This window comes from Metarhizium brunneum, chromosome 7 (assembly GCF_013426205.1).
Source record: "Metarhizium brunneum chromosome 7, complete sequence".
In the NCBI taxonomy this organism is placed as follows: domain Eukaryota; kingdom Fungi; phylum Ascomycota; class Sordariomycetes; order Hypocreales; family Clavicipitaceae; genus Metarhizium; species Metarhizium brunneum.
In genome coordinates, this window is record NC_089428.1 from 1,756,583 (window position 1) to 1,782,875 (window position 26,293).

Below are 26,293 nucleotides of genomic sequence, written 5' to 3' on the forward strand. Positions count from 1 at the left end.
GCATGGCACCAGACGTACGGAGTACAGGCCCTGAAACAACCGCGGCAGCCACTCATGTCTCTCAGCGCCGCCGCCACGGCCGTCTGTAAGCATCACGCCTGGTCAATGCCAGCTTGAGACTTTTATCCATGCTTTGACATACACGGCCCTCGAGTAGTCGACTGCTGTTACACCGATTCAAGCCGGCCTGGAAGATATGTATGTTGATGAACAAACACAATCCCAGCAATCTCATATTCCATCATCCTATCGACGCCATTGAGCACCCACCCAATTGCATCCTCCACAACTCCATCAAGCCGCCCATGAGGCCGTCTCACGCCTCGACCCTCCAACATCATCCGCCATGAACGTCAACCCATACGACCTCACTCACAGCGTCGCCACCTTCTACAACTGCTACCTCTGTGGCTCCAAAATAGCCCTCGCCGCCATCAACCTCCGCGGGGAGGGCTGGAAGGCCGTTGCCCAGGAACTCAAGCATCCATCGCCATCTCAGGCCCGCGTGCCGCAGCCGCTCGTCCAGCCGGGATTCTGTTCACACGCCTTCGAGGCCGACCAAGAAGCCAGAGTTGTCCACGCCGCATGCTGGGGCGTCGTCGTCAAGCTATGGGGCAAGACGGTCTTCACCATGGCCGAACTCGACGGCTTCCTGGACTGCGCCCGAAACGTGTCGCCCTTCCTGCCGGAAATTCCCTTCAAGGAAACCCCCGAGCAGCTCGACATCACCATCGACCACCGTCTCGACGCCAGTGACCTGGACTACGAGCCTGGCAACCCGCCAAACGACACCCTGCGGTACTGGGAGGCTCTTCAAACCGGCATCGCAGACGAGGGCATAATCCCCCCTTCCCTCCTCTCCGTCAGCAGCCACGAGCTGCCTCCCCAACTGGAAAGCTTCGTCGCCCACGCTCTCTACCACGCAACCCAGGTCCGCAAGAGCCCTGATGCAAACACCCGCTTCTGGGCCGAGGTCATTGGCATGCTCGCAAACTCGCCGGCGGCTCAGTTCTCCATCGACGAGCCGAATCGCGCATCACGCATCGCCCAGGCCGTCAGGAACCTGCGTCTCGGGGGACCCAACCGCTTCCCGCACACGGCCAACTTCGACACGGTCCGCGCCAACGCCCTCACCATCCTCGTCACCCTGATACCCATCCCCGTGGAAGACGTGGCCACCGCAGGCGCCAAGGACGGCAAACGGGCCCGGCTAGAGCGGCCGCGCTCCATACCGCTGGCCGACATCAAGCCCCAGGTGCCCTTCCGGCTCAACTTCTACACCATACGCAGGAAGTACGTCGTCGACAACGACATCGACAACGACCGCGGGTACACCCTCGGCATGAAATACCTGCGCACCATTGAGTTCGACGACACCCGCGGCGCCGCCACAGACCTGGTGCCCACGATACACGCCCTCTGCGGCGTGAGGCTCATCAGAGACAAGATTGGCGTGCTGGCAGTCCACGCAAAGGACGGCCCAAACTGGCTGGGCATCTGGCAGCAAGACCCCTCAATACAGCTCTCGCCCGAGATGGCCCTCAAGCCCACGAGCTCAGAGTGGCCCACCGGCTTTGCGCAGGGCTCGCTCGTTGTCGTTGCCGATGTACGTCGTCTTTTCCCCAAACGCGACCCCAAATAAGTTACTAACCGCCGTAGACGACCAAGGATATTGCTGTTTCCGACCAGCATTCGCACTACCTCGCCGAAACAGGACTCACATAGCAAAGCATAATGGTGTCAAGCCCTGTATCCCACATGAATATATATCATTGATAGAATAAAAAAAATTACCAACCGCCAACATGAACCCCCGTCCCGTAAGTGTGCACGGCCAACAGCTCCACCCCCACAGCCAGTCAACCACTTTGACGCAAGCCCAACCGCCCCAACACCATCAAAACTCGTCAAGCCCATCACCACACCGCAAAAATGCCTCCCAAAATCGTCCTCATCCGCCACGCCCAAGGCTACCACAACGTAGACAATAAGTCTCCCCCGCCTTCCCACCCCCCCAAAGAGACCACTAACGCCTCCCACAAGACTACAGCCTGCCCGACCCCCAACTCACCCCGCTAGGCGAGTCGCAGTGCCTCGCGCTGCGCGACTCCCTCCGGCGGCGGTTCGACGCCCTCCCCGCCCAGGACACCGCCGTGGTCGTCAGCCCCATGGTCCGCACGATGCAGACCGCCGTCCTGGCGCTCGACTGGCTCGCCGCAAAGGGGGTCGTGTTTGAAGCCAGCGCCGACTGGCAGGGTGAGTTGACCCCCTCAAAACAAGAGCCGACATGGAGCCACGGACAATTTCCCCCCCTAATGCAAGAGTTGCAGAAAACTCCGCGGACCCGTGCGACGTGGGCACGCCGCTCGCCCGGCTGCAGCCGGCCTGGCCGCAGATTTCGTTTGCGCGCCTGGACCCCGTGTGGCCGGACAAGACGTCGGCGGCGGCGACGCGGTATGCGCACGCGCGGTCGGCCGTGGTGGAGCGCGGCCGCCTGTGCCTCGAGGACCTGTACCGGCGGCCGGAGAAGGTGGTCTTTGTCGTGTCGCACTCTGGTTTCCTGAGGGTGGGCTGCGTGGGCTGGTGGTTCTTCAACAGCGACTATAGGATCTTTGAGTTTGAGGACGAGCTCGGCGAGGACGGGCGGCGCGTTGTGCGGCAAGACGAGAGCACGCTGGAGGGCGGCCTGGGGCTCTCTTGGGCGGAGACGGTTCCCCTCGGAGACGGGCTGCCGGACCTGCGCAACTGAGTCTGCGGGAGACGTGCTCCTTGGGGAGGCATGGCCTCGGACGGGCATTGGATCTTGTATTGTACAGGGGTATATATCGTGCTCTATAGCAAATTACTACTGTACAGGTGCATTACTTTGACAGGAAGCTCTGAAATGCCTCCTGGTCGATAACGACATTGCCGACGGCTCGTAGCCTCTTTCGACCTTCCTTTTGCTTCTCGAGCAGCTTCCTCCGCCGCGTGATGTCGCTGGCGTGCAGTTTGGCGAGGACGTCCTTGCGGAACGGCTTGATTGTTTCGCGGGCTATAATCTTGTTGCCGACTGCTGCTTGGATAACGACCTCTGTTTGTAGTTAGCCTCAGCAGACTCGGGCGGGCGAGTCGGTATAGGAGCGTACCAAACATTTGCCTGTCGACATGCTGCCTGAACTTGGTGACCCATCGTCTGCCAATGCGGTCGGCCTGCGAGCCGTGTACAACACGGCAGATTGCGTCGACGGGCTGCTTGTTGACGAGGAGTTGGATCTTGGCGAGTTTGCTCTCCCGCCAGCCGGCGTCTTCATAGTCCAGCGTGGCATATCCCTTGCTACTACCTGTTAGCATCTCGTCTGTGGCCTGTGACCAAGGTACAACAACACGTACGTAGCGCCCTTCAGCTTGCCAAAAAAGTCTTCCACCAGCTGCGCGGATGGTATGTTGTACACCAAGATAACCTGCGTTGTGTGAAAGAACTCTAGACTCTGCTGTTCGCCGCGGTTTGCTTCACAAAGTTCAATTACCCGTCCGAGATATTCGTGCGGGAGCGTCATGGTTGCCTTGACGTATCTGTGATGCGGTGAGCTTTCCTGTACCGCTGTGAGAATGACTCATACGTACGGTTCAAGTGTTTGGGACATTCGAATGCGGTGGTCAGTTGCGTCTGGAAACAAGGCCGGGTTCTGAATAATCTCTTCTGATCCATCCGGCCAAATGACTTTTGTTGGGACAGTAGGCTCAGTAATAATGATGCTCCGGCCATGCTCTTGCTTCAGGCGATCCTGAAATACTGAACAATGTAAACTGCCGAGAAATCCTAACCGCCAACCCGACCCCAGAGCCTCTGAGAAGTCCTTTTGTAATGTGACACTTCGGTCATTCAGCACAAGCTGATTGATGCTGTCCGCCAGACGAGTATAGTCACTTTGGTCGGTAGGGAATGCGGCCACAAAAACCATGGGCTTGGGTTCTTCAAAGCCCGGACAAGGTTCAACCGCATTTTCGCAGCCAACCGTCGTAAAGGTATCACCGAGCTTGGCATCCTGGATTCTCTTCATGCCCGGGTTAAAATACACGTAGCCAACTTGACCGGCTCGAAGGACTTTCTGTGGCGTTCCATCGGGGTACTGTATGCCGACCTGCCCGACTGTGTACTTCATGCCCGTGCCCATAGAAACCACATTATCCCCAGCCCGGATCGTGCCATCGAATACTCGTACGAGTAGGACCACGCCCCGGAAATTGTCATACCACGAATCCACAAGCAGGAACTTGAGCGGCAAGTTTTCGTCGCCAATAGGATGGGGTATTTTTTCAATCACAGCCGGTAAAATCTCCGGGACTCCTTTGCCTGTCTTGGCGCTTACTAGCACAGCATCCTTGGGATCCAATTCAAAGGTAGTTTCCATCTGTTCCAAGACTCGGGGAACGTCTGCCGAAGGCATGTCGATCTTATTAATGACGGGAACAAGAGCCAGGTCCTGCGCGAAGGCAAGATGAAAATTCGACACGGTCTGCGCTTGAATGCCCTGACTTGCATCAATAAGAAGCAGGGCTCCGCCACAACTGGCATATGATCGAGTCACTTCGGCGCGGAAATCGACGTGGCCAGGTGTATCAACCAAATGAAGCAAATAGTCCTCTCCGCGATATTTGTACAGCATTGTGCATGTTTGCGCCTTGACTGTAATTCCGCGTTCGCGCTCGACGTCCAGTTTGTCCTGGTTTTGGCCTCAATTAGCAACTACCTCTGCCGAATGCCAGTGCATCAGGTCCCGTCTCAACAAACCAAAATTTGCTTATTTGCATCACTCGGCGAGATTGTGCCCGTATGCTCCAACAATCGATCACTCAGGGTGCTCTTGCCATGGTCAATATGTGCCACGATGCAGAAATTTCGATAGCGCTCAATGGGAATGGCCGCAATTCGTGCTTCAAGCTTGGCTGGCGTTGGTTTTGCTGTCGAAGCGAATGCGCGGCGGAGGATGGGTTGTTGCTCGAAGAGGGCGGACCTTGCTGGCTGTAAGCATTGTCGCGCCCAGACTCTTCCAGCTCTCCACGCCCAGGTCATCTAGGGAATTGGAAACGTGAACGCATGGGCGGTGAATTGGCTGTTGATGAATGCCAAAAAAAACGGATGGAAATGATACCACATGGAGAAACCGGGTCAGGGTATTGAAGCCTGATTACCTAACAGGGCCAATAAAAGGTCAATACGCACCGCACTGCACACTGTGCATAGGCACTTTGACAACTTACACCTGGACTTTCAACAACAATCGAGTCCCTCAGCATTCAACATTGGTTAATCAAGGCAGAGGTGAGGCATGCAACATTTCACAGTACATGTTTGTGGGCGATATTATCCAGCTTTAGCATAGGTTTTTTACCCTGCTATAGAGGGGTTTTCCTAGGCCACAATGTAAATGCAGAGGCTTGGCATGGTAATCCAGTAGGTTCTTGAGAAGATGAGCTTGTATTTACTTGGTTATACATATATTCACTATATTAAGCTAATAACTACGAATAAAATCTCCACCCATTTATTCACCTCAAACTCTGGCTATTATTCTCTTTGCCCATCTGCGACCTTGATAATGGCTACTACGCAATACAACAAAAATGCCCGCGCTAGCAAGCAACATGGCCGGTTGGTAATGATTGGATCCTTTTGCAAATCCTCATGAATGCTTTAAAAAGTACCGAGTATGTGTACACGTGGTGACTCGGCTGCATTCGGAGCGGCGGCTGCCGTGTGAACGTTGGCTGTGGTTGGTGTTGCTCATTTGAGCGTTTGTGTTTGCGTCAAGCATTATGCGACGCACAGAAATCCTAGTTCCTCCCAAGTTTGAAATGCAAAACATTCTTTTTTTTTTGTGTGTGTGGGGAACAATGACTTGTATTTCCAAAGAGCTTGTCGTCTTAATTTTGGCAGTCGTTCTAGTAGTCGTCCCGTATTTTCTGCGTCTAGTCCCATGATTTGGGCCATGTGCATCCGTATCTCTTTTCGTGTCCTTTCCTCGGCCTGCTTATCCTAGATTCGCTCGCTCAACATATACAGCTGAGAGCGTACACGAGTTTACCACGTAAATTATACCGCAGCCTTGGAGCACAAGCTGGGCAGGGCGGCCGTGGCAGCAAAGGGGGACATGATAAAGGCGGCGAGGCCCAGGCATACTACAAATTTGGTTGCGCTCTCACCAACTTGACACACCCGCACGACTAGGCAGAATCTCTTATATTTCCCCAAAATACATCCATCATCATACAAAGCCCAAGCCAGGCTTCCTCGCCAACGCTCTCAATGCCAATGCATTAGTGTAATTAAATCAAAAGTAGTCAAGCCGCCACCCGTGTATGCCGTAATTGGTATTTGGTGATAATGATGGAGAAAATAATAACGGTAATGCTGTAGTCGTCATGCCCGATAAGTCGCCTGTAGTTGTTCCATTGCTTGCAAAATGTGCACAACATCTCAAAACCCAAAACACCCGCCACTACGTGAACAAAACATGCATCTCATGCCAATACCCATTCGCTCCCTCTCTTGATAAACTTATCCAGCAACATACCGAGGTCTGTCAAGACAAACCTGCAAATGTAAAAGCCGAAAAACTCCGCAGCATGTCGGGTGCAAAGTTCAAGCCCCACCTGCGTCTTGTCCGCATGCCGCAGTCCTGGGTCATCAACCTGCCGCGCGATTTGATCTGCCGAAACGTGTCAGTCTTCAACTAGTTTGGGGCCTCATCAAAAGGTCCATGGCAAAATGTCCTTACCAATGGCTTGCGCTGCATCAAACAAACGAGCAAGCGAGCTCATGTAGTGCGCGTTGGGACCGACGAATTGGGCCTGGCTGAGATCACGCTTCGGAGGCCGGCTTGTAGGCTGCGGTGTCATGGGCAGTGTTGGCATCGTTGCCGATTCCTTATGGCCTTCTCCTCCGCTCATCCGGCTGTTGTAAGCTCCACTCAGTCCCATGTTGGAGTTCTTGGGTCGAAGTCGTCTCCAAGAGAAGGACGATGACTTGCCGGACACGCTTGCAGTCCGTGGCACAGGGGGTGCTCCATCCCCTTCGACAACATTCGACGCTTCTTTGAACAACCCCCCTGAGCCCTGCACGCCCACATCATTTCCGAGTTTGCGGTTAAGTGCGGTTTGCACCTGTTCCAAGACACCTTCCAGCGACTGCATTTCATCTAGTACGGCATCCGCATCGCATGTGTCTACCTTTGCAAGTTTCAGGAGGGCCGCCGTGAGGTAGTCACAATTTGAAATCTTGTCCTCCACATTCTTAAGCTTGGCGCCCTTCACTTTCCAAACGTCCCGGGGAACAAACAGCTTCGTGCTCAGGTAGCCTCCTCGTGGGTGCGCCAATGTCTGATAAAGGCACCGCATGAGCCAAAACGGCCGCAGCATCACATCATTTGGACAGGGTTCAAGGGCCACGGGAGGATCCAGAACCATGGGGTTAGGCGAACCAGGGGTAGCCGGCAAGTGAATGTTGTCCTCAAAGAGATATAGGCTCCCTGGAGAAACCAAGTCCATTTGCTCGCGTAGGGACATTGCAAGTGACCCGGGAATCGCAGGCATGGCAGGAGTCCTAGCACTCCCAAAATGATTGCTTGAAGGGGTTCCGGGGGACATGTCGGATGCGTCGTCAAGATTAGAAAGCGACATGTTGCGACTCTTCAAACTGCGCAAGCTCGAAGACGAAAAGTTCTTCCGAAGCCTGCTTACAGTCGGTGAGCCGGACCGAGCTGCAGTGTTTTCATCAACATCTACCTGGCCGCGTTGGTGCGGTGGCGACCCTAGCATCTTGGGCTCGGTCGCTGGTACATCTGGACTAGGTGGTGTGAGCTTTCTGGCCGATCGGCTGGTCTGAGGTCTGTCCGGGACAGTTACTTCGGGGGGGATGTCGGGCGTCGAGATAGACTTCACTTGTGACAAGTCTTCAAAGCTGGTAGCGGTTGGCGGTCGGAGCTGTGTCGTCTGGATTTTGAGCTGCTTTGGGTTTTGACCGGACAACCTGCGATTGCGAACTGTCTGCCCGGGAGATTGCGCTCGAGTTAAAGGCAGTTCAGGCAACGATTGCTTCGGCGGCGGCGCAGACGGTTGCAGACTCTTGGGGACCGGATGCGATGGCAGTACGGTCGATCTGTCGACAGTGGCGGCCAGCGATCGTGTGTTTGGTACTTTAGTTTTTTCCTTTTCCTTCACCCAGCCTCGTGGGTCTTGACCGGGAGGTTTCCCTGGTTGGGCGGTACCCAGCTTTTGTTCTTCGTTCATCATAAAATCTTCAATGTTATAGTCACGGGTCATTTCTTCCAAAAGTCTTTCCTCCTCGTCTGAAGACAAATCTTCATAAAACCCTCCAGAAATTCCCTTACTTGGCTTTCCGGCTCGTTTGCCTTGGTACTCCTCTGGGTACGCTTCTCGCTCCGTTTGTCTGACACGCTCTCGAGCAGCCTCGACCTTCCGGAGCGCCTTTGTCACAATCTCTTCGGTGTGGTCAATGCTATCGTACTTGGGCGATTCCATGGGTTCGTATCCATCGTCGTATGCAGCTTCAATGGCCGCATCCAAAGCTGTGTCGAACTCCGCCTCTGTGTTGCCGCTGATGCTGCGAATGTGACCTCGATGAAACACAGACGAGCCTCTCGAGTGTAAGGATGACGTTCTTCCCGTCGATCCACCTGACTCGTCAATAGGATCCAACCAAGAATTTTGACTTTCATTTCTATAGTGCCCAGCACCACTCTCCCTCGAGCCCCTCCAAGATCCGGAGTGGTAAGACTCGGTGCCTCGATCGTTTGGATCATGACGATCATGTTGGGGCTTCGCCGGTGATACAGGGTGACGTGCGGCCAACGGCTGTATTGTGCGATTGGGCTCCGTGGTATATTCATCCGTGGCTCGAAGTCTCGCCGGAGAACGTGGGGAGCGTGAGAAAGCCGAGTGCAGTGAAGGTTGCTCTGCTGTCAATCTCGCTGATCGTGACGTTTCTTGAGAGCTGTCACTAGGATATCTTACGTCTTGTTGACGCTGCTGCACCTGCTGATTGTCATCTTCTACATTGGCATGTGTCGACCCATTTGAAGTTGCTATTTCCGACGTGACATCTGGGTCGTCTGCACTGCCTGGTCGAGCTGGCAATTCCTTGTTTTTTGCGGCTTGCCAAGGGGCCATTTGATCTAACTCCTCAATACGCCCAGCATATGTTCGTCGCTACAGATGTCAGGTCAGCTCGCCGGTTTACAAAAGATAGTCACTGTTCCCGCACTCACAATCGCCTCTAACTTGTTCTTGTCTTCGTCCGCCGTGGTCTTGAGTAGCACGTGTTGTAGAAGCTCGCATGCTTCAGCATAGGATTCTCTGGCCCCTTCGAAATTCTGCGCATTGTCCAGCTGGACAGCCATGTTTGCCTTTTGCAATGCCCGTGACAACATTGCCTTCTGTGACGGCGGTTTTGCTGTGCGAGGCTTGGCTAGATCTACGCTACGCTTTCCATTTCGACTCCGCGAGTGACCACGCGTAGAAGGGGGATATGGCTCTCTGATGGTTTCGTATGGCATTTTGGGCAATGAGTCAGAGGAATAAGCGGATTCGGGTTTTGCTGGCGAGGTTCCAAGGATATCAACGTCACTCGCGTCACCGCCGGGTAAAACTTCCAAGCTTGATGGTCGGGCTTGAAGTGGCTCGTCGAGCGGGCCCAGAGGTAGGATAGGTGGCAGAGTTAGCACCGGCAGCTCGATTTTGGAACTGGAAGCCCCTAGCTCTGTCCTGTTGTCGTAGTCGGGCTCGTTGGGTGGTGTTACCGGGAGCGTATTCGGGCGGGAGTAATAATCGTGGTCTGGGGGGGGGTCTTCACCAGGCGAATACACTGGGGTCAAAGTCGATGTTGTCGTTGCTGCAGCCGCTACAGAACGTCGCGGCGGCAGCAACGACGATACTCGTGGCAGTCGCGCCTGAGCGGCGGCTGACAGTGACGACTTTCGATACCGTGGAGGGCTTGCGCCGGGAAGTGGTCGATGCACGGACGGATCCAGTGTGGTGAGGGTGGTGGGTTGTTGAAGAGATGCAGCAACTGCAACGGCAGTAGCAGATGAGGCACGGTGAGATTCTATCTTGGCAGTCTGGTCAAGAATATGCTCTTGCTGCATGCTCCTTCAACATACGCGATGCTGATGGGGTGAGGAGGCATCAACCAGGCCAATGGTAGTTTAGAAGTCGGCGGTTCTTCTATGGCTGGCGAGAGGCAGGTAATCTCGAGCTGTCTACCACGTACTCCGTACCTACTTAGAGGTATAGATGGCAATATTCGGCGAGGAGTCGAAATTGTTGTCGATTAGATATGAGGCGAATCGGTGCCGCCGACGGAGCTATTCCATATCGCTGCTTGTCTAGACAGATAAGGTACTGGTTGAGACAGGCGGTGGTTCGAAGGGCTGTGACGCAGTTCATGCAACCGACTCGACGACTCGCGGAGGATGGAGCGTGGGGAGCGAGTGCAATTGAGGAGGGTACCTGAATGTTTGACGGCAGGGGACCAGGGACTTGGAGAGTCAAGGCTTCAAGCAAGCATAACTCGTCCCCAGGGCATACCGGCGCCGCGCTGACTCTCTGGGCCGACTGGGTGACAGGATCCGGGATCGATGGATGTTTCGTGCCTGCGCATGAATCTTGGGAAACGGGGGACGAGGTCAAAAGGAGTCGAGTAACTTCTTGAGCGGAGACCAGCCGGTTCAAGACAAAGTGGAGGCGAGGAGTGACAAAATGGCAAAGCCACAACGTGACAACGTGACAACGTGACTCGACCCAGGGACAGGGACTCGGGCAGCAGAGAGCCCGGCTAGCCGGGGGTCAGGGGGCAACTTGACTTGACACTTTACACTCAGACTTCAGACTCCGGACGTTCAAGTGTTACGGAGGAGAAGCAGACATTCAAAGGGAAAGGGGTGGGCTGGAAGGGCAACCGTATCGAGTGCTTGGCTACGCAAGGGACCAGATGACCAAATTACTAGTACCAGTAGTACTCCGTAGTTCCAATGCTCAACCTTGACGCCAGGGACAGATTGGTGCCAAGCGGCCGCCCCTGTCTCCGTCCTTCAGTTCATCGTCGTCGTCCAGAATTCGGCCACTGACGCCGCACGATGTGCCGATGGCGCTCCATTCATCTCTAGTCAGGGCCAGTCAGATCCAGGCAGGTTCCGGTTTTGGTTTTCGGCCGCTCATGGGCCCAGTTCCAGGGGTTCGATATCTTGATTTGACGGCCGACGAGGAAATATGGGGTCGGAATACAGACGGTAAGCACTCGGACGTTGGCTGAGGCCGATGCTCAGCCCGTTCACCATCTTCAGTCTGCCATGCTACGCCTCATCCGGTCAGCGTAGGGAGTCTTGATGGCCTACTACCGGCCTAGTAGGTACCTACCCAGGTGATTGAATAACTTTGCATCTGGACGGGCCCCATTCGGCTTCAGTGCTAAGTCTTCCGATGCTGTCATGATCGAGGTGTGCATGGACAGGCCCATGATGGCACTGGCCAACCACCATGCAATTCGTGCTCGAGCCCCACAATTACCTTCAATTCACACCAGATACTACTCCATACCGAGGACCTCGCAACTCGAGGCTTGTCGCAAAGCTCTTGATACTACGCGTTTGCTTGACACCAAACAGACGTCATGGCCAGCATTGATGATATTTTCAAGGTATATCGACTTGGCTCTATCCTCCCTGTTCTCTTCTCTTTTATATAAATACTAAACCGCAAGCAGAAATCTGGCGTACCCAGCAAAAGGAAACTCGAAGCCATCAAAGATCCAAGTCAGTCCCGCAACATCACCACTATCTGGCTCGAGTCCCGTCTAGCTAACCAGTGGCACCCGCACAGATGAAATCTACAAGTCCACCAAACTCAGCGTCAATGGATCAAACCGCCGCGCCCATGTCCAAGACCAACCCAACGATGATGACGAAGCCGGTCCACAGCCTGACGACGACCATGATTTCGGGCCCTCCATGCCGCCAGACAATGAAGACGAAGATGGAGATGATGAGGAAGGTCGCTTCTTCGGCGGTGGTATAAGCAAACAAGAATCACAGATGCTCGATTTCGTCGACGAGGCTGGCGAGGCGGATCAGGCCCCAGACAAGATTGATGCCACATGGTTGCGCAAGACGGTCCTAAACTTCGAAAAGCACATTACCAAAAACGCCGAGCTACGAGCGAAATACGAGGGCGATCCCCAAAAGTTCATAAGCAGCGAGGCCGATCTCGATGCCGATATCAAGGGCCTATCCATTCTATCGGAGCATCCAGAGCTGTACCCAGACTTTGTAAAGTTAGGCTCCGTCAACAGTTTAGTAGGCCTACTAGCCCATGAAAACACAGACATTGCCATTGATTCCATAGAAATCATTGGCGAATTAACCGACGAGGATGTATCAGCCGAGGATGAGCAATGGAATGCCCTAGTGGATGCATTAATCGAGGCAGATCTCGTGGGACTCGTCGTCTCCAACTTTTCACGGCTCAACGAAGACGATGAAGCAGACCGCAACGGCGTTTACTACGCTCTCGGGATAATAGAAAACCTTTGCTCCCGAGCCGCTACCGCCACACGAGTATGTCAAGACGACAGTCTACTGAAGTGGCTACTGCAACGAGTCCAGCGCAAAGAATCCCTCGTGACCCAAAACAAACAATATGCTGCTGAAATTCTCGCCATCCTCGCTCAAGCGTCTCCGGAAAACTGCCTACAACTCTCTAACCTTGACACAATCGACAAGCTCCTGCAGCTGGTCGCTACTTACCGACGGCGAGACCCGGACAAAGGTGGCGAGGAGGAAGAATTCATGGAGAACCTCTTTGAGGCATTAACATGTCTTGTCGACCAGCCCTCCGGTAAAGCAAAATTCCTGGACGCAGAAGGCGTAGAACTATGTTTAATTATGCTGAAAGAGGGGAAAATGAGCAAGGCACCGGCACTACGACTGCTGGACCACGCGGCGGGGGGTGCAACTGGTGCCGAAGTGTGTCTGAAGATTGTAGAAGCGGGTGGTCTCAAGGGCATATTCACATTATTCAACAAAACTCAGGATCATCGGTTGTTGGGCCACCTGATAAGTCTATTTGCATCCATGCTGCGCCTATTGCCCGCTTCCTCGGCCGAGAGGATACGCACATTGGCCAAGTTTGTGGAGAAGGACTATGAAAAGACGAGCAAGATGGTCAGATTACACCGAGAGTATTTCTCACGAGTGAAGAGGGCAGAGGAGGAATTCGCGCGGCAAGAGGCACCAGATGAGAAAGAGGCCGAGATTGAGCTGCTCTCGCAGAGGCTAGACGCCGGCCTGCACACCCTGCAGCAGATTGACGTCGCGCTCGCATGGCTAGTGGCAGAAGACACGGGCGCATCCAAAAAGATCAAGCAGCTCCTCGCCGAGCGAGACGAGGACGTCTCGGCCCTCGCGAGCGTCCTGTCCGAACAGCAGCGTGGGCTCGACACATCAGAAGATGATAGCAAGGATCTCAGCGAAATGCTGGGCACGCTCATACAATTCCTGCAGTAAAACCAACGGCACCAACCAATAATGTAAAAAAAATATATGTATTTCCACGCACGTATCTATGATGTGCACGCGAGCCCGTCCAGGCCATCTCGCTTACCATGTACACCCTCTCACTGCCATTGAATCCATACAAGCCAACATGACGTAACAAATACACAAACGCACTACTCCTTCTCTGGCGCAACGGGCTGCACGTCAAACACCGCGCTAAGGAGGTTCTTCACCACGCCCGCCTGTCCCTTCGACCCGGCCTCCTTAATAATCTGGATCTCCTTGTCGGCCTCCTTGGACGCCTCCTCCTCAGCCTGCTGGTTTCCCCTGCTGTGCTGCCCCGTCTGTCAGCTTTCTCGCGCTCCTCCCCGGCCCATGAATCAACAAAAAACGTACTTCGGCTTCGAATTTTTTAAACTCCTCCTCCTTGGAAGCTTTGTAATCTGCAATCTCCTTCTTCGCCTCGTCACGAGCCTCGCGGACGCGCTTGGTGCGGACTAGACCCGTCGTTTTAGCACCCCGTCTGGTCGTACGTGCCCAGGGCTGCTACTCACATTCTCGTGCTGCGACGGTCAGTCAGTAAACGGCTTTCAGCGTCTCCTCCGTATATGGGCCAACTTGCCTTTTTGCACAATCTTGGATGCTTCCCGCTCAGCCTACACGAATTAGCACAGTACACGAGGTGAGGAGCAGGGCAGGCCGTACATCAAGGAGCGTCTGGATGCCTGCAGAGTTCTGGGCAGACTACACGCACAGAGTTAGCGTCGTCGGGGAATTCACGGCATCAGGCAACGGACCATGGTGGGCGATTTGTTCTGTAGAAAAGGCGGAATTGCAGACTGCGACGGGTTGGGGATTGGATTGGACAACGAAGGATGAAGGTGAGGTGCTGGAAGCAAGTGAGGTAATCGGCGGGCCTACGTCTTGCCCACAGCTCACCCCGGCCCCGTGCCCCACCATGGCTGCAGGACTTAATCTGGCCGAGCTTGTCTAACCCTTCACTTTACACGCCAGCAAAGTGCATGGCATTTTGCTGCTCGCCAGACACCAAACAAAAAAAGAAGAACAGGCCGCCATGTCGCGCGCATCCAAGCTCACCTTGGCGGGGACGTCGCTGTTCGCCGCCTGCACCATCGGCTTCGTGCACTTCCAGCAGAAGTGGGAGAAGGAGGTTCGCTCCGCTGGCTCATGTCGTGCGCCAAAGACCAAGGGGCTGACTTTGTATAGGCGATGCACGAGGGAGTCGTCCGCGACATGGAGCAGCAGCGCGTCAAGCGCGAGCGGCAGCTCGACTTCGACATGCAGAGGGCCCTCGAGGCAGAGTACAAGCAGCACCAGACGGTGCGTGACTCGACGGCTGAAATGGATGCCAAGGACGCGCCGCCGCGATGATGCTACACATGCATGACGATGCTTGGAAAATTAAAATCAGAAATCGAGGTGCGGAAGCATAGATTTGAGCGAACCGGGGGGAAATAGAATCACGACTCTGTATAACATGTACTATAACTTGGGGGTCATTTTTTGGTAAATTTTGCATATTCATATTATCCTGTGGTGGTACAGCCTCTGCTGCGGGAGCAGTACAAATGCATCTTGTAAAGAATCTAACTCAACTTCAATGCATTAGCAAAAGGGGTGTGCAGCTATGTCATCATAATACATTCGTCCCTCTTTTTTCCCGTTCAATCAACTCCCTGAACAGAAACCACGCAATTGTCTATTTCCTCTTCTCCGTTTCGCCAGTCTTACATAACCATCTATTGGGCCAATTTGAGTCCCGCTTATCGGATAGATGCGCCGGACCTGTTGGTAAACATTCTTGCTGCAATGTTCATGGACTGAAGTTCTTGGAACAACAGCTTGGCAGCATAGGGAATGTGGATCTGGGCAATCTTGGTCTTGTTCTTACAGGGTCGGCATTCGAACGATTGCTTTGAAAGATTTCTAGGCACATGTTAGCAGAATTCATCCTCACGCTGGCACGTTAAACGGGTACTCACGCAATGGGTGTCATTAGCCCGCAAATCTCACATATGTGGACTCGGAAGGCATCTGATACTTCGAACAGTCGCTCCTTCAGGAAGGCAGCTGCACCATGAGCAATCATACAATCACGCTCCATTTCTCCGAATCGCAGGCCACCATCTCTAGCACGACCCTCCACTGGCTGCCGTGTCATGATTTGCACAGGTCCACGAGCACGCGCGTGGATCTTGTCGTCCACCATATGACGGAGTCGCTGGTAATATGTAGGCCCAAAGAACACCTGTGCTCTCAGCTTCTTGCCGGTATGGCCGTTGTACATGATTTCAAATCCTCTGGACTGGTAACCGTGTTTGCGCAGCAGTTCAGATACAGAGTCCACCGTCACATCAGTAAATGGTGTGGCATCACCCTCCATACCTTCCAATGTCGACACCTTACTCAACAGACACTCGATCAAGTGAGCAATTGTCATTCGAGATGGAATGGCGTGCGGGTTGATAATGATGTCTGGCGTCACACCCTCCCGTGTAAATGGCATGTCCTCCTGTCGGTAAGTGACACCAATGGTTCCCTTTTGACCGTGACGAGAAGCAAACTTGTCGCCAATTTGTGGGATTTTTGTTGTTCGGACACGAACCTTGACGTACTTGACATTGTCGGCATTAACTGTGAGGATGACCGAGTCCACAATGCCATTCTCCGTGCTTCTCAGCGGTGTGGAGATGTCACGTCTCTGATGGACGCTGGTTCTGGTTCCCAGGTCTTGGCTCTCTTGATCAATGGGCGCCGTCTTGCCAATAATGATGTCCTCCCCGGATACCCTCACGCCGGGTGCGACGATACCATCATCGTCAAGTTTGTCATATGTTCCGTGCTTCATACGAAGAGTACTCTGATGGAATGGTTTCTCAAATACTTCCGTGTAGTTCAAACCAACTTTCTTTTCTTGATCGGAGTATGAACGGAAGAACAGACTACGGAACAGGCCTCTGTCGATACTGCTCTGATTCATAATGACGGAATCCTCCTGGTTATAACCCGAGTAGCAGGCAATAGCGACGATAGCATTTTGGCCAGCAGGCAGCTCACGGAACTTGAGAAACTCCATGGATCGAGTGGTGGCCAGAGGTTTCTGGGGATAATAGAGAATATTTGCCATGGTGTCCATACGGCGAGAGTAATTGGTGAGGAAGAAACCCATGGCTTGTTTACCCATGGCGGATTGATAGGTGTTACGAGGTGACTAAAAAAGCCTGTCAGTAGAGCATGAGACAATTCTTGACAAAGGCTGCTTACCTGATTGTGATCGGGGAAGGGAATAATACTAGCGCAAATACCAAGAATCATACTGGGGTGAATTTCACAATGCGTATACATGTGCGTTGTGGGGTTGGTCTTGGTCTTGAGACGCTTATTCAGGTCATCTCCAATATCGTCATCAAGAGCAACACCGGCTTTCTGCAGACGATACAGCTCAAGATCTTCTGGCGTCATGCAGATCATTGATGTCTCTTCTTCTTCGGCATCGAGGTACTCGACGGCGCCGGCACGAATCAGTCCTTCCCAGCCAATTTTCTCGCTTGGGTCTTCGGGTGGTTCAGCTTGTTCTTTAGCAAGCTTGTTAACCAACTCTTTGGTCAAAACGAGATGGCCTTTTTCAATGCCCGTCTCGGGATCATCTTCTTGCTGCACAGTAAACACTGGTCTCATAACTCGGCCAGCGTCGGAGAAAATCTTGAACTCTTGATCCCTGATTTCTCGGACGAGAGACACCTCGTACTGCAGATACGACTTTCGTCTAGTATCCAAGACTTGACTGACCAGGTGCTTAGGATCTTGGTGTACACCAACCCAAACACCATTGACAAAGATCTTGGTGGCATGGGGATATCTCAGCGGCTCGTACTCTTCTACCACTTCCATGCCACGGTTGATCATGAATTCAATCAATGGCTCGGCCGGTGAACCCACACTGACGTAACACATCAATGACAGGTTCTTGACCAGGCCGCAAGCCTGACCTTCTGGCGTCTCGGCCGGACAGACCAAGCCCCAGTGTGTGTTGTGCAGCTGACGCGGTTTAGCGAGCTTACCATCTCTACCAATTGGTGTGTTGGTTCGTCGCAAGTGAGAGAGTGTCGAAGCAAAAGTATACCTATTCAACACTTGGGACACGCCGGCAGTCGAACTCATGGCCTTCTTCTGATCTCCCCAGTTGCCAGTGGCAAGGGAATATTTCAAACCGTTGGAAAGTGTTCCAGGCTTGATACCAACTGCCAAGTTGAAATGACGGTTACCTTCAACGCATCTTCGCAAATAATTGGACAATTCCGTATTCATTCTGCGAATGATGCCGCGGAAGAGCTTGGCCAAAAGGGGACCAGCCAGGTCCAAACGCTTCTTGCCAAAGTGATCACGGTCATCGGGCTCACGTCGTCCGAGAGCGCATTGGAGGAGCTTATGAACCATGTAGCCCAGGAAGAAGGCTTTTCTCGTCTCGCTGCCTTCGGTTTGGGAGATGTGAGGAAGCGTCTCCTTCTGCAAAATGTCCTTGGCAACACGAACGCGTTTGTCTCTGCCCAAGCCGGCCTGGTCTCGGTTACCTCGCTTTCCGATAAAGTCGAGAGCAACTTCTCTGTCCTGGACACAGAAGGCCTCTTCGATGCATGGTCGAAGCATCTCCAGCATCTGGCTGTCCTTTCTGTCGTAGCAGATGTGGTTGAGAATGTCCTCGTCAGACACAACACCCAAGGCACGGAAGACGATGGCAATTGGTAGATCGGATTTTACAAAGGGAAGAGTGGTGTGAATGGTTTGACCAAAGCCACCACGAGCGGAGTCGCCCTTGCCGTATAGCTTAAGTGACAAGCTCGAAATAAGACGTGAGCCCTTCTCCAACGCACTTCTGATTTCAGCAGTGTACGTGTACGGGCTAGGCTGAGCCTTCTTGAAAACCTGGACGATGTTGGCGGCAGAGCGTTCCTGGGCAATAAGGACCTTTTCGCTGCCATTGATGACGAAGTAACCACCCTGGTCGTAGGGACATTCATTGACCATGAACAAGCTGTCCTCCTGCTCGCGACTCAAGTGGCAAATCTTGGATTTGACCATGATGGGAAGTTTTCCAACAAACACCATGTTCTTCCAGTCCTCCGACTTGCCAGTGTCATCGTCCTCGGCGGATTCCTCGAGTTCCCAGACAAGCTTTGTAGGCATTTCACCGGTCCTCTTCAGCTCCTCACGTTGAGCGTCATCCAACTCTTTGAGGGGTATATCTTGCTCAACAGCCCTGGAGACCTTCTTAGTAATGTTGATGTAGAGAGGACTTGCATAAGTCAAGTTTCGGTCACGACACTCGTACGGCAGCAGCGACGTCACAGTTCCGTCGGTTTCGCTGATGGTCGGACGTGACACCATGACGGTTCCGAATTTGATCTCATATCGGCGGAGGGCAACTTTTTCTCCCGCGGCTGATGGAGGGTTCGGTTGGTCGAGTGTGATGGTGGAATATTCGTTGACAAGGTCCTGTATCGTCGTCTGTGTAAACTCGTCGAAGGAATCAGTCTGCTGCGAAACAAGGCCCTTGGTATCAAAAAAGGACGAGATGACGGTCCAGCAGTCCTCGGGGGTGATGCCCTCGTCGTCGTCGCCATCATAAGTTAAATAGTCGTAATCCTCCTCGTAGTCCGCCATGTTGCCGGCAGAGAACCTACGTTTACTCTATTGAGGCTCGAGGGCTAATCTAACCAACTATCACAATGTCCCAGCTTGGTGTTCGATGCGCGGCAGTCGGTTTTGCCTAATGCTTCTTGAGGTCGAATCAGGTCCAAGGACTCTGAGCTGGAGTTGCAAACCAGATCGGAGTCGAGGGGGTCAGTGCTACACCTGGCGCCTCTGGCACCGCGCGTGCAGCTGGGAGCGCAATCCAGCAGATTATCGGCGCGCAATATTCTTATTGCGTACAGGTTAGGGAGGGCTAGCTGATGATCGCAATGCTGGAGGCGTGGTTGACTTGTCGTTGATGATGTGCATAGAGCATCCAAATGTTCAAACGCCGCCAGCAGAAGTGCTCTTTTGCCGCTCTTTTGCCACGCTTTTGCCTGCACGCGCCTGCGGAGACGGCAATGACGCTAGACCCAAAGTGTGTAGGGCCCATTTTAATGCTTACTAAGGCCAGGCAATTAGACGAGCCACTCAGCTGCCAACAGGTTAAATCAAGTAGCGCCCTATGCAGCATGTCACTAAAATAAAGGATTACAGCCCTACGCAGCATTTCATTTTTGAGAAAATGAAGGATTACTAAGGCCAAATTAAACGAGCCACTCAGTTGCCAGCCAGGCGTTCATTCTAGTAAAAATAAATTGGCTCAAGCAAGTCCTCTTCATTGCTAACGGGGAGTGTTATTCGAAGTTAGATAACACCAGTCTGCTTACGGTTGAATAAATTGGCTCAAGAAACCGCTGCAAGCCAAGATACCCTTTGCATTTTGTAAAAATAAAGGAGTGAACTCAATCTAAGTTAAAGTTGAATCAATCAGCTCTATCGTCACCAGAAACCGGAGCTGCGAGCCAAGACGCGAGTTGTGAACAATAATGAATTGTTTTGCAGGCCTGGCGGTTTGATGCACCCAATTGGGGTGGTCTGGTAGCTTCTGGCTCGTGCGCGCCGCCCTACGATACACCTACCCTGCACCACGGTGTAGGTGGCCAGCCTAACCGCGCCGGAGACTCTGAAGACGGTAAATAATTCCATCAATCAATGGATTATTGTCACATGAGAGATTGAAGCGTTTCAGGTGACTACAAATAAGGATGTGCCTGAACCTTGTCTAATAACACCTCGTAATAATATGACATTATTAAGCGACTCGGAATTCCCGCGTGGCTGCTGCATCATGATGCCCGCCAGAATTACACGCCAGGCCGTCGTTTCAGGCAGGCGTTGTTGTATATAAGCGACTCAACGGCGGGGGGAGTCGACGTCCACGAGTTTTCCTGTAAACATTTCAAACTATCAATCGACCCAAATGAAATATTCTTTTGCCCTTTCCCTATCATCTCCAATTCTCATTGCCGCTGCCAACATGGCACCCGATGAAGTCTTGCTCCATGGCTGGACCGCTGTCCCAGTGGATGCCGGCCAGCTCTTCGACGGCAAGACTTATAAGAATACGCCAACTCCGCTCAAGGTGGATTGCATCGAGTTTCCCTCTGATGATCCTATTGTGGTCAAGGCCCAAGGGTATGCCAAGGACAAGCTGCCTCCCGAAACATTTAACCACTCCATGAGGGTGTACTACTATGGTAAGTACTAACTTAGGCACACACCATCAAGTTGCATCAACATGCTTGACCCTGCTTCACAACACAACACCATATACTAACATGAGCAACCATAGCAACTGCCATTATCCGGCAACAGTTTCCCGAGCATGTCAAGAGCTTCTCCCCATCGACTCTCGCCCTGACGGCCCTCCTCCACGACATTGGCACCGCCGAAGAGAACATGTCGGCAACCCGCATGTCGTTTGAGTTCTATGGCGGCTTCAAAGCCCGCGGGGTCTTGCAAGACTTTGGATCTACACAGGACCAAGCCGATGCCGTCTGCGAAGCCATCATCCGCCACCAAGACCTGGGCACCGACGGCAACATTACCTTTTTGGGACAGGTGATTCAGTTGGCCACCATCTATGACAATGTCAGCGACCACCCTCACTTGCCCGACATCAAGGAGCTTGTGCATGCTGTCACCAGGGAGGAAGTCATTGATGCATTTCCGCGAAAGGGATGGCTTGGCTGCTTTGCCAAGACGGTGCAGAAGGAGGTTGGTCTCAAGCCGTGGAGCCACACCACCCACATTCCGGATTTTGATGACAAGATTCTGGGGAACGCGTTGATGAAGCCGTACGAGTAAGCCTAAATATACTCGGTGCTGGCTCTGCTGCCAGTCATTCATTCCACCCCACGTGGCTCGCCTATTTGGCACCCAGTGACTCCATGTCTGTATATGTACGGGGACCATGTCCCCATGCTGCAATTTTTAGTGTAGTTAAGTAGAACAATGGCGGACTGTTTTTCATAATCCGGCTTGCATGCTCGTCTGACCGTGCAGCCACTCGGCCAACTGCCGATTGAATTCGTCATCGGGAACAAGCGCGGCATCGGCCTCAACCTGGGTTTGCTGCCGCCCCTCCCCTCCATGTCACTAGCTTCGTGAGAGTCTTTATCTCTCAGACTCGACTTGACTTGACTTGACTTGACTTTTACCCCGCCGTCACATTGACGGTACACCATACGTCCAGTCTGCTGCAAACGAGGCCTCGGCAATCATCGTATCTGGCCTGATTGACATTTTAAAAGACACCGGGGCCCCTCACTGCCCCGACAAGAGGCGGCCCTGGATGCTGCGTATTTTCAGACGCCCTCGGTCCACGGGCTACCGCAGGGTCAGCACCATGGATCCCTCAGCAAGCAGCACCGCGACCAACACAGCTCGACTGTCTGCCGATTCGACCCGACCAGCTGAAGATGCCGTCTTTGACTACCTGCCAGCCTCGCAGGAGGAGTATGCCGCCGTAGAGAAGGAGTTGGTGCGCCGGATCGACTGGACCCTGATGCCCGTCATGATTTCCATGATTGTTCTGAAGTTGGTTTCCACGACCAGACTCTGACCAAGGGTCGACGGTCCCAGTCTCCAGACTGCGCCTCCCCCACAACTCCATCTCCATTTGGCTAATCGCATCGGCAGCTATCTCGATCGCAACGCACTGCCCAATGCGCGCATCCAAGGCATCGAGAAGGACCTCCATCTGCAAGGGAACCAGTTCAACATCTGCATCTCGGTCCTGTTCGCAGGCTATCTGACTCTGCAAATCCCCTCCAACCTCATCCTCACCCGGGTCAGGCCGAGCATCTATCTGCCCACATGCATGGCCCTCTGGGGCGTCGTCTCGGCATCCACCGCCGCCGTCCATGACTTCAGGGGACTCGTCATATGCCGCTTCTTTCTGGGCTTCCTCGAAGCCCCCTTCTTCCCTGGCGCGCTCTTCCTGCTGTCGAGCTGGTACACGCCGCGCGAGCTGGCCACGCGAACGGCCGTCATGTACACGGGGAGCCTGCTCTCCAGCGCCTTTGGCGGCCTCGTCGGCGCCGGTGTGCAGTACGGCCTCGATGGCGCCCGGGGCCTGCACGCATGGCAGTGGATGTTTGTCATCGAGGGCGCCGCGACCGTGGCCGTGTCCCTGGCGTCCATCTTCGTTCTGCCCGATTTCCCAGCGACCACGGCGTGGCTGTCGAGCCAGCAGAGGGCGGTTGCCATGCACAGACTGCGCGTGCACAGCGGGAGCGTCGACGAGGAAAAGGGCTCCGTGCTGCAGGGCCTCAGGATGGCGCTTTTGGACTACAAGGTCTGGCTGCTGACGCTGATTGTCATTCTCAAGACGTCCGCCGCCGCTGTCACGGCCTTTATCCCCACGCTGGTGGCTACATTCAACTTTGGCAAGATCGAATCGCTGCTCATGACGGCTCCGCCGTATGTGTTTGCCGCTGTTGTTGCCATGGCAGTCTCCGTGGCGAGCGACAAGCTGGAGGAGCGGTACTGGCACCTCGTTTGCCCGCTGGCCGTTGGCATGGTCGGCTTCATCGTTGCCGCGTGTACTCATTCGTTGGCGCCGAGATATTTCTCCCTGTTCCTCATGCTGGGTGGCGTGTACGGATGCTTCGACATTACGTATGCTTGGCTGTCGTCGACTGTAAGCGCTGTTTTTGCCCTCGTTTTATGCTCTGCTTTTGGTCCTTTCAGGACCCTGCCGGCTGACCGCTTACGTTGTAGTTGCCCCGACCCCTGGAGAAGCGCTCGGCAGCCTTCGCCATCACGAACATGGTCGGCAACATTGCCCAGGTCTACTCGCCCTACCTGTATGACAAATCGACGGGGCCGCAATACCTGCCTGCCATGATTTCCAACAGCGCTTTTGTATTCGGATCTATGGTGGCTGCTACTGCGCTGCTCTTTTGCTTGAAATGGGAAAATCGGAAGCTTGATGAGGCCGAGGCCGTCCTTGATGAGGAGCCACGCCGAGAGGACGATGCTCCGGCCAAGAGTACCAGTATTGTGGAGTCTAGATTCGAAGGAACTGTAAAGTTGAATAGAGGCTTTAGATACATGCTTTAGTGGTGCCTTTGCGATGGGTTGAATACACCTGTTTATGGACCTGGCGTTGGTAGCAGTGGTGTGCGACTGAACTGCAGGTCCAAAAGAAACTAGTCGGCAATCATATCTGGTAGTGCTAGTGAGGCATTGAGCGTATTTACTATCGCTATCACTTTGTGGAGAGGTCTTACCGGACGCGATTGTATGTAAAGACTACGAATAAAAGATGATTTGGTCCACAGAGGCCTCTGATAACATTATCTAGAAGGAACTCTAAGGACCATACCAGATAATATTATCCAAGTTATTGAGCCTAGGCGGAATCGTCATGATGTTTACCATTATTACTATTAGTCTGAGCAATACTATGCGCTAATCAGCAGTCGAACACACCGCAGAACTATCAATCTTGTTTTCACTTCCCAACGGATCGCCCAATCTCTCGCCCAGCTGCACAATAGTATTTTCGTATATCCGCGCCGCATCCATGTGCAACCTCTCCTCCTCAATATCCCACGGCGTCGGGGTCCGGTTGCCGCCGGCCTCCGCCGCACTTTCACCGCCATCCATATCCATATCCGTATCCTCGTCCTCGTCCTCATCGTCCTCATCATCCACGTCGCCGCTGCTCAATACCTCCACGATCAAGACCCTCGTCTGCTCCACCAAACTCCGACACCGGACCATGTCGGTCGTGGTCATGCCTGCCCGGAGACCATTCTCAAACCCGGGCAGGGTCTCATTTGTGTCCATGTCCTGGCCGCGCAACAGACTGGCGAAGCAGTGGTCCAGTTTCCTCAGCAACTCAAATGTTGCTCGCGGAGAGGGCGGGAAGGACCGCACATACTGCGTAAAGTCGCTGGCTAGTTTCAACAGAAACGGAATTTGCAAGCTCGCTAGCACAAGGCGGTTAGTATTCACGAAGAAGGCGGGGGAAAAGGGCGAATTGTTGGCACGCACGTGTTCCGGATTTCCACAGGACGTTTACCAGTCCGTCGAGCTCCTTGGCGACTTCGCCGAAGGATTTGAACCCGACGACCTCATCTCCGGGATTTGGGTTGCCGAATTTCTTGACGTAGCGGCGTGAAATGTGTAGGAGGCGCTCTTCGACGTAGCGACGGACCATGTCCTCTTTACTTGACCCCGGGCGTAGTGAGTGACCTCGTGGGTGAGGAAGTCCGGCAAGGGGCCTGGTGGAGGCTGAGGATGGGGCCGGAGACGGGAGGCCGGTCTGCCGGATGAATCCGCCGGGTTCTGGTATAGTCGACTGATCATCCATTATTGATGTGACCTTGTTGGATGAGACGTCTCTATGAAATTATGCTGTCTGAGCATGTATGTATGGCTGATGTGGAAGGCGTGACGTGACCAGTGAGGACAGGTGGGGTTAGGTTCAGGATGCGGTGATGGGAGATGATTTGCACAGAATGCTATTTTTTAAAAGTTGAATTAAATACACTCGAAGAGGAAGTAAGGCCTTTGCATATCTCGATATGTTGTCTCAATTAAAGTGTCAAAGATCATGTCTATCTTGAGCCTCGACTTGCTTGGGCTGCTGATGACGCCAATCATGTGATGGCAAGTGGGTCTGGGGTGGTAGTCAATTTGGCCCCTTGTCACTGGAAAAGAAGCCGTCGCCCGAAATTTTTAAAGAGCTCCAGCAAAATCGTCATTCCGTCCAAACGCTTTGATCTGCCATTCACCATTTTGATCAACGCAAAACGACTTCACACGCCGTCGCATTAATCCCAATCCATACAAAATGCCTGCTCCCAAGAGAGTCCTCGCTGAGAAGCCTTCATCTCGCCGTGCTCCTAAGGGTTTCCTCGTTTCCGCATACGGCACTTTGACTTCATCCGAAAACGCGGCTGTTGTCCGCAGCATTGCCATGTTTGGCGTGAGTTTGGCCTGGGAGTCACTTTCGATAAAATTTACCTTGGACTCTGACACTTGCTGAAGGCCGCCGTTACTTTTCTCGCTAGCCCCTGGGGCGAGCTGCTTCTGCCTCCGTATGCGATATCCAACTCCCTGCAATGCCGAGGCGCATTGACGAAATGCTGACAAGATTATGTGAATAGCCAGTAATTGACCGACTTTTAAAACCACACCAGCTGCGGAATCGAAGCGCCAAATATGAATGGGCGCTGGACGACCGACCATTACCTGTATAATAGATGAACACGAATGTACGCTAGAGGGGTCACTTGGCATATCGTTGTGAAGGAAGAGAAATAGAATTGGTCTCAAGCATGGTGTGATGAATGGGAGAATTGTAAATGGGCGCAGTTCGTCTCGAGAACGGGATCAAACATGAATCAATACAAATATTTCGCCTTGAAGCCCATCTGTTGCGGACTTTGAAGTGATGGTCCTGATCGGCCAGCCGCCCTGCTCACACAGCTTGTGGAAAGCATGATTGTCAACCGCAGTCATACGACTCCTTCCCTACATACAGGGAGGGTCATGATCCATTCCGACACACCAGGAAGGCGTCTCTCAATACTCTGGAAACACTGACAACGAACCTAGGAAAACATTGCTTTGAACTAAATCCTAGACATCTTCGCACACTTCCAGTCTACTCTGCATCAGGCATGAACGGC

General features: G+C 53.4%; 11 protein-coding genes across 11 annotated transcripts; 7 read left to right on the forward strand and 4 right to left on the reverse strand.

Moving 5' to 3' along the window:
- Positions 1 to 346: 346 nt before the first annotated feature.
- G6M90_00g110850 (uncharacterized protein) lies at positions 347 to 1,725 on the forward strand (the record flags this gene model as incomplete). Its single annotated transcript, XM_014688289.1, has 2 exons — positions 347 to 1,606; positions 1,660 to 1,725. 2 exons carry the CDS (start codon positions 347 to 349, stop codon positions 1,723 to 1,725), a joined length of 1,326 nt encoding a protein of 441 aa, XP_014543775.1.
- A 207-nt stretch (positions 1,726 to 1,932) lies between these two features.
- Positions 1,933 to 2,749, forward strand: G6M90_00g110860 (uncharacterized protein; the record flags this gene model as incomplete). The annotated part of the gene is made up of 3 exons (XM_014688288.1): positions 1,933 to 1,991; positions 2,051 to 2,256; positions 2,331 to 2,749. The coding sequence occupies 3 exons, from the start codon at positions 1,933 to 1,935 to the stop codon at positions 2,747 to 2,749; spliced, it is 684 nt and encodes a 227-aa protein (XP_014543774.1).
- Positions 2,750 to 2,861: 112 nt separating this feature from the next.
- GUF1 (Translation factor GUF1) lies at positions 2,862 to 10,145 on the reverse strand (the record flags this gene model as incomplete). The annotated part of the gene is made up of 8 exons (XM_066131816.1): positions 2,862 to 3,073; positions 3,129 to 3,316; positions 3,373 to 3,555; positions 3,607 to 4,706; positions 4,775 to 5,001; positions 6,558 to 6,692; positions 6,762 to 9,210; positions 9,270 to 10,145. The coding sequence occupies 8 exons, from the start codon at positions 10,143 to 10,145 to the stop codon at positions 2,862 to 2,864; spliced, it is 5,370 nt and encodes a 1,789-aa protein (XP_065987909.1).
- Positions 10,146 to 11,668: 1,523 nt separating this feature from the next.
- On the forward strand, positions 11,669 to 13,559 carry ctnnbl1 (Beta-catenin-like protein 1; the record flags this gene model as incomplete). Its single annotated transcript, XM_014688286.1, has 3 exons — positions 11,669 to 11,695; positions 11,762 to 11,810; positions 11,878 to 13,559. 3 exons carry the CDS (start codon positions 11,669 to 11,671, stop codon positions 13,557 to 13,559), a joined length of 1,758 nt encoding a protein of 585 aa, XP_014543772.1.
- Positions 13,560 to 13,723: 164 nt separating this feature from the next.
- Positions 13,724 to 14,350, reverse strand: vma-10 (V-type proton ATPase subunit G; the record flags this gene model as incomplete). The annotated part of the gene is made up of 6 exons (XM_066131817.1): positions 13,724 to 13,885; positions 13,947 to 14,047; positions 14,105 to 14,113; positions 14,173 to 14,206; positions 14,256 to 14,294; positions 14,348 to 14,350. 6 exons carry the CDS (start codon positions 14,348 to 14,350, stop codon positions 13,724 to 13,726), a joined length of 348 nt encoding a protein of 115 aa, XP_065987920.1.
- A 275-nt stretch (positions 14,351 to 14,625) lies between these two features.
- Positions 14,626 to 14,942, forward strand: pet117 (the record flags this gene model as incomplete). Its single annotated transcript, XM_014688284.1, has 2 exons — positions 14,626 to 14,721; positions 14,778 to 14,942. The coding sequence occupies 2 exons, from the start codon at positions 14,626 to 14,628 to the stop codon at positions 14,940 to 14,942; spliced, it is 261 nt and encodes an 86-aa protein (XP_014543770.1).
- Positions 14,943 to 15,334: 392 nt separating this feature from the next.
- RPB2 (DNA-directed RNA polymerase II subunit RPB2) lies at positions 15,335 to 19,232 on the reverse strand (the record flags this gene model as incomplete). Its single annotated transcript, XM_014688283.1, has 3 exons — positions 15,335 to 15,497; positions 15,554 to 16,782; positions 16,836 to 19,232. 3 exons carry the CDS (start codon positions 19,230 to 19,232, stop codon positions 15,335 to 15,337), a joined length of 3,789 nt encoding a protein of 1,262 aa, XP_014543769.1.
- A 1,390-nt stretch (positions 19,233 to 20,622) lies between these two features.
- G6M90_00g110920 (uncharacterized protein) lies at positions 20,623 to 21,452 on the forward strand (the record flags this gene model as incomplete). The annotated part of the gene is made up of 2 exons (XM_014688282.1): positions 20,623 to 20,842; positions 20,938 to 21,452. The coding sequence occupies 2 exons, from the start codon at positions 20,623 to 20,625 to the stop codon at positions 21,450 to 21,452; spliced, it is 735 nt and encodes a 244-aa protein (XP_014543768.1).
- Positions 21,453 to 21,993: 541 nt separating this feature from the next.
- Positions 21,994 to 23,711, forward strand: prlL_7 (MFS transporter prlL; the record flags this gene model as incomplete). The annotated part of the gene is made up of 3 exons (XM_014688281.1): positions 21,994 to 22,184; positions 22,287 to 23,289; positions 23,370 to 23,711. The coding sequence occupies 3 exons, from the start codon at positions 21,994 to 21,996 to the stop codon at positions 23,709 to 23,711; spliced, it is 1,536 nt and encodes a 511-aa protein (XP_014543767.1).
- Positions 23,712 to 24,062: 351 nt separating this feature from the next.
- G6M90_00g110940 (uncharacterized protein) lies at positions 24,063 to 24,969 on the reverse strand (the record flags this gene model as incomplete). Its single annotated transcript, XM_014688280.1, has 2 exons — positions 24,063 to 24,586; positions 24,651 to 24,969. 2 exons carry the CDS (start codon positions 24,967 to 24,969, stop codon positions 24,063 to 24,065), a joined length of 843 nt encoding a protein of 280 aa, XP_014543766.1.
- A 483-nt stretch (positions 24,970 to 25,452) lies between these two features.
- On the forward strand, positions 25,453 to 25,775 carry G6M90_00g110950 (uncharacterized protein; the record flags this gene model as incomplete). Its single annotated transcript, XM_066131818.1, has 3 exons — positions 25,453 to 25,587; positions 25,650 to 25,699; positions 25,769 to 25,775. 3 exons carry the CDS (start codon positions 25,453 to 25,455, stop codon positions 25,773 to 25,775), a joined length of 192 nt encoding a protein of 63 aa, XP_065987869.1.
- Between the last annotated feature and the right edge of the window lie 518 nt (positions 25,776 to 26,293).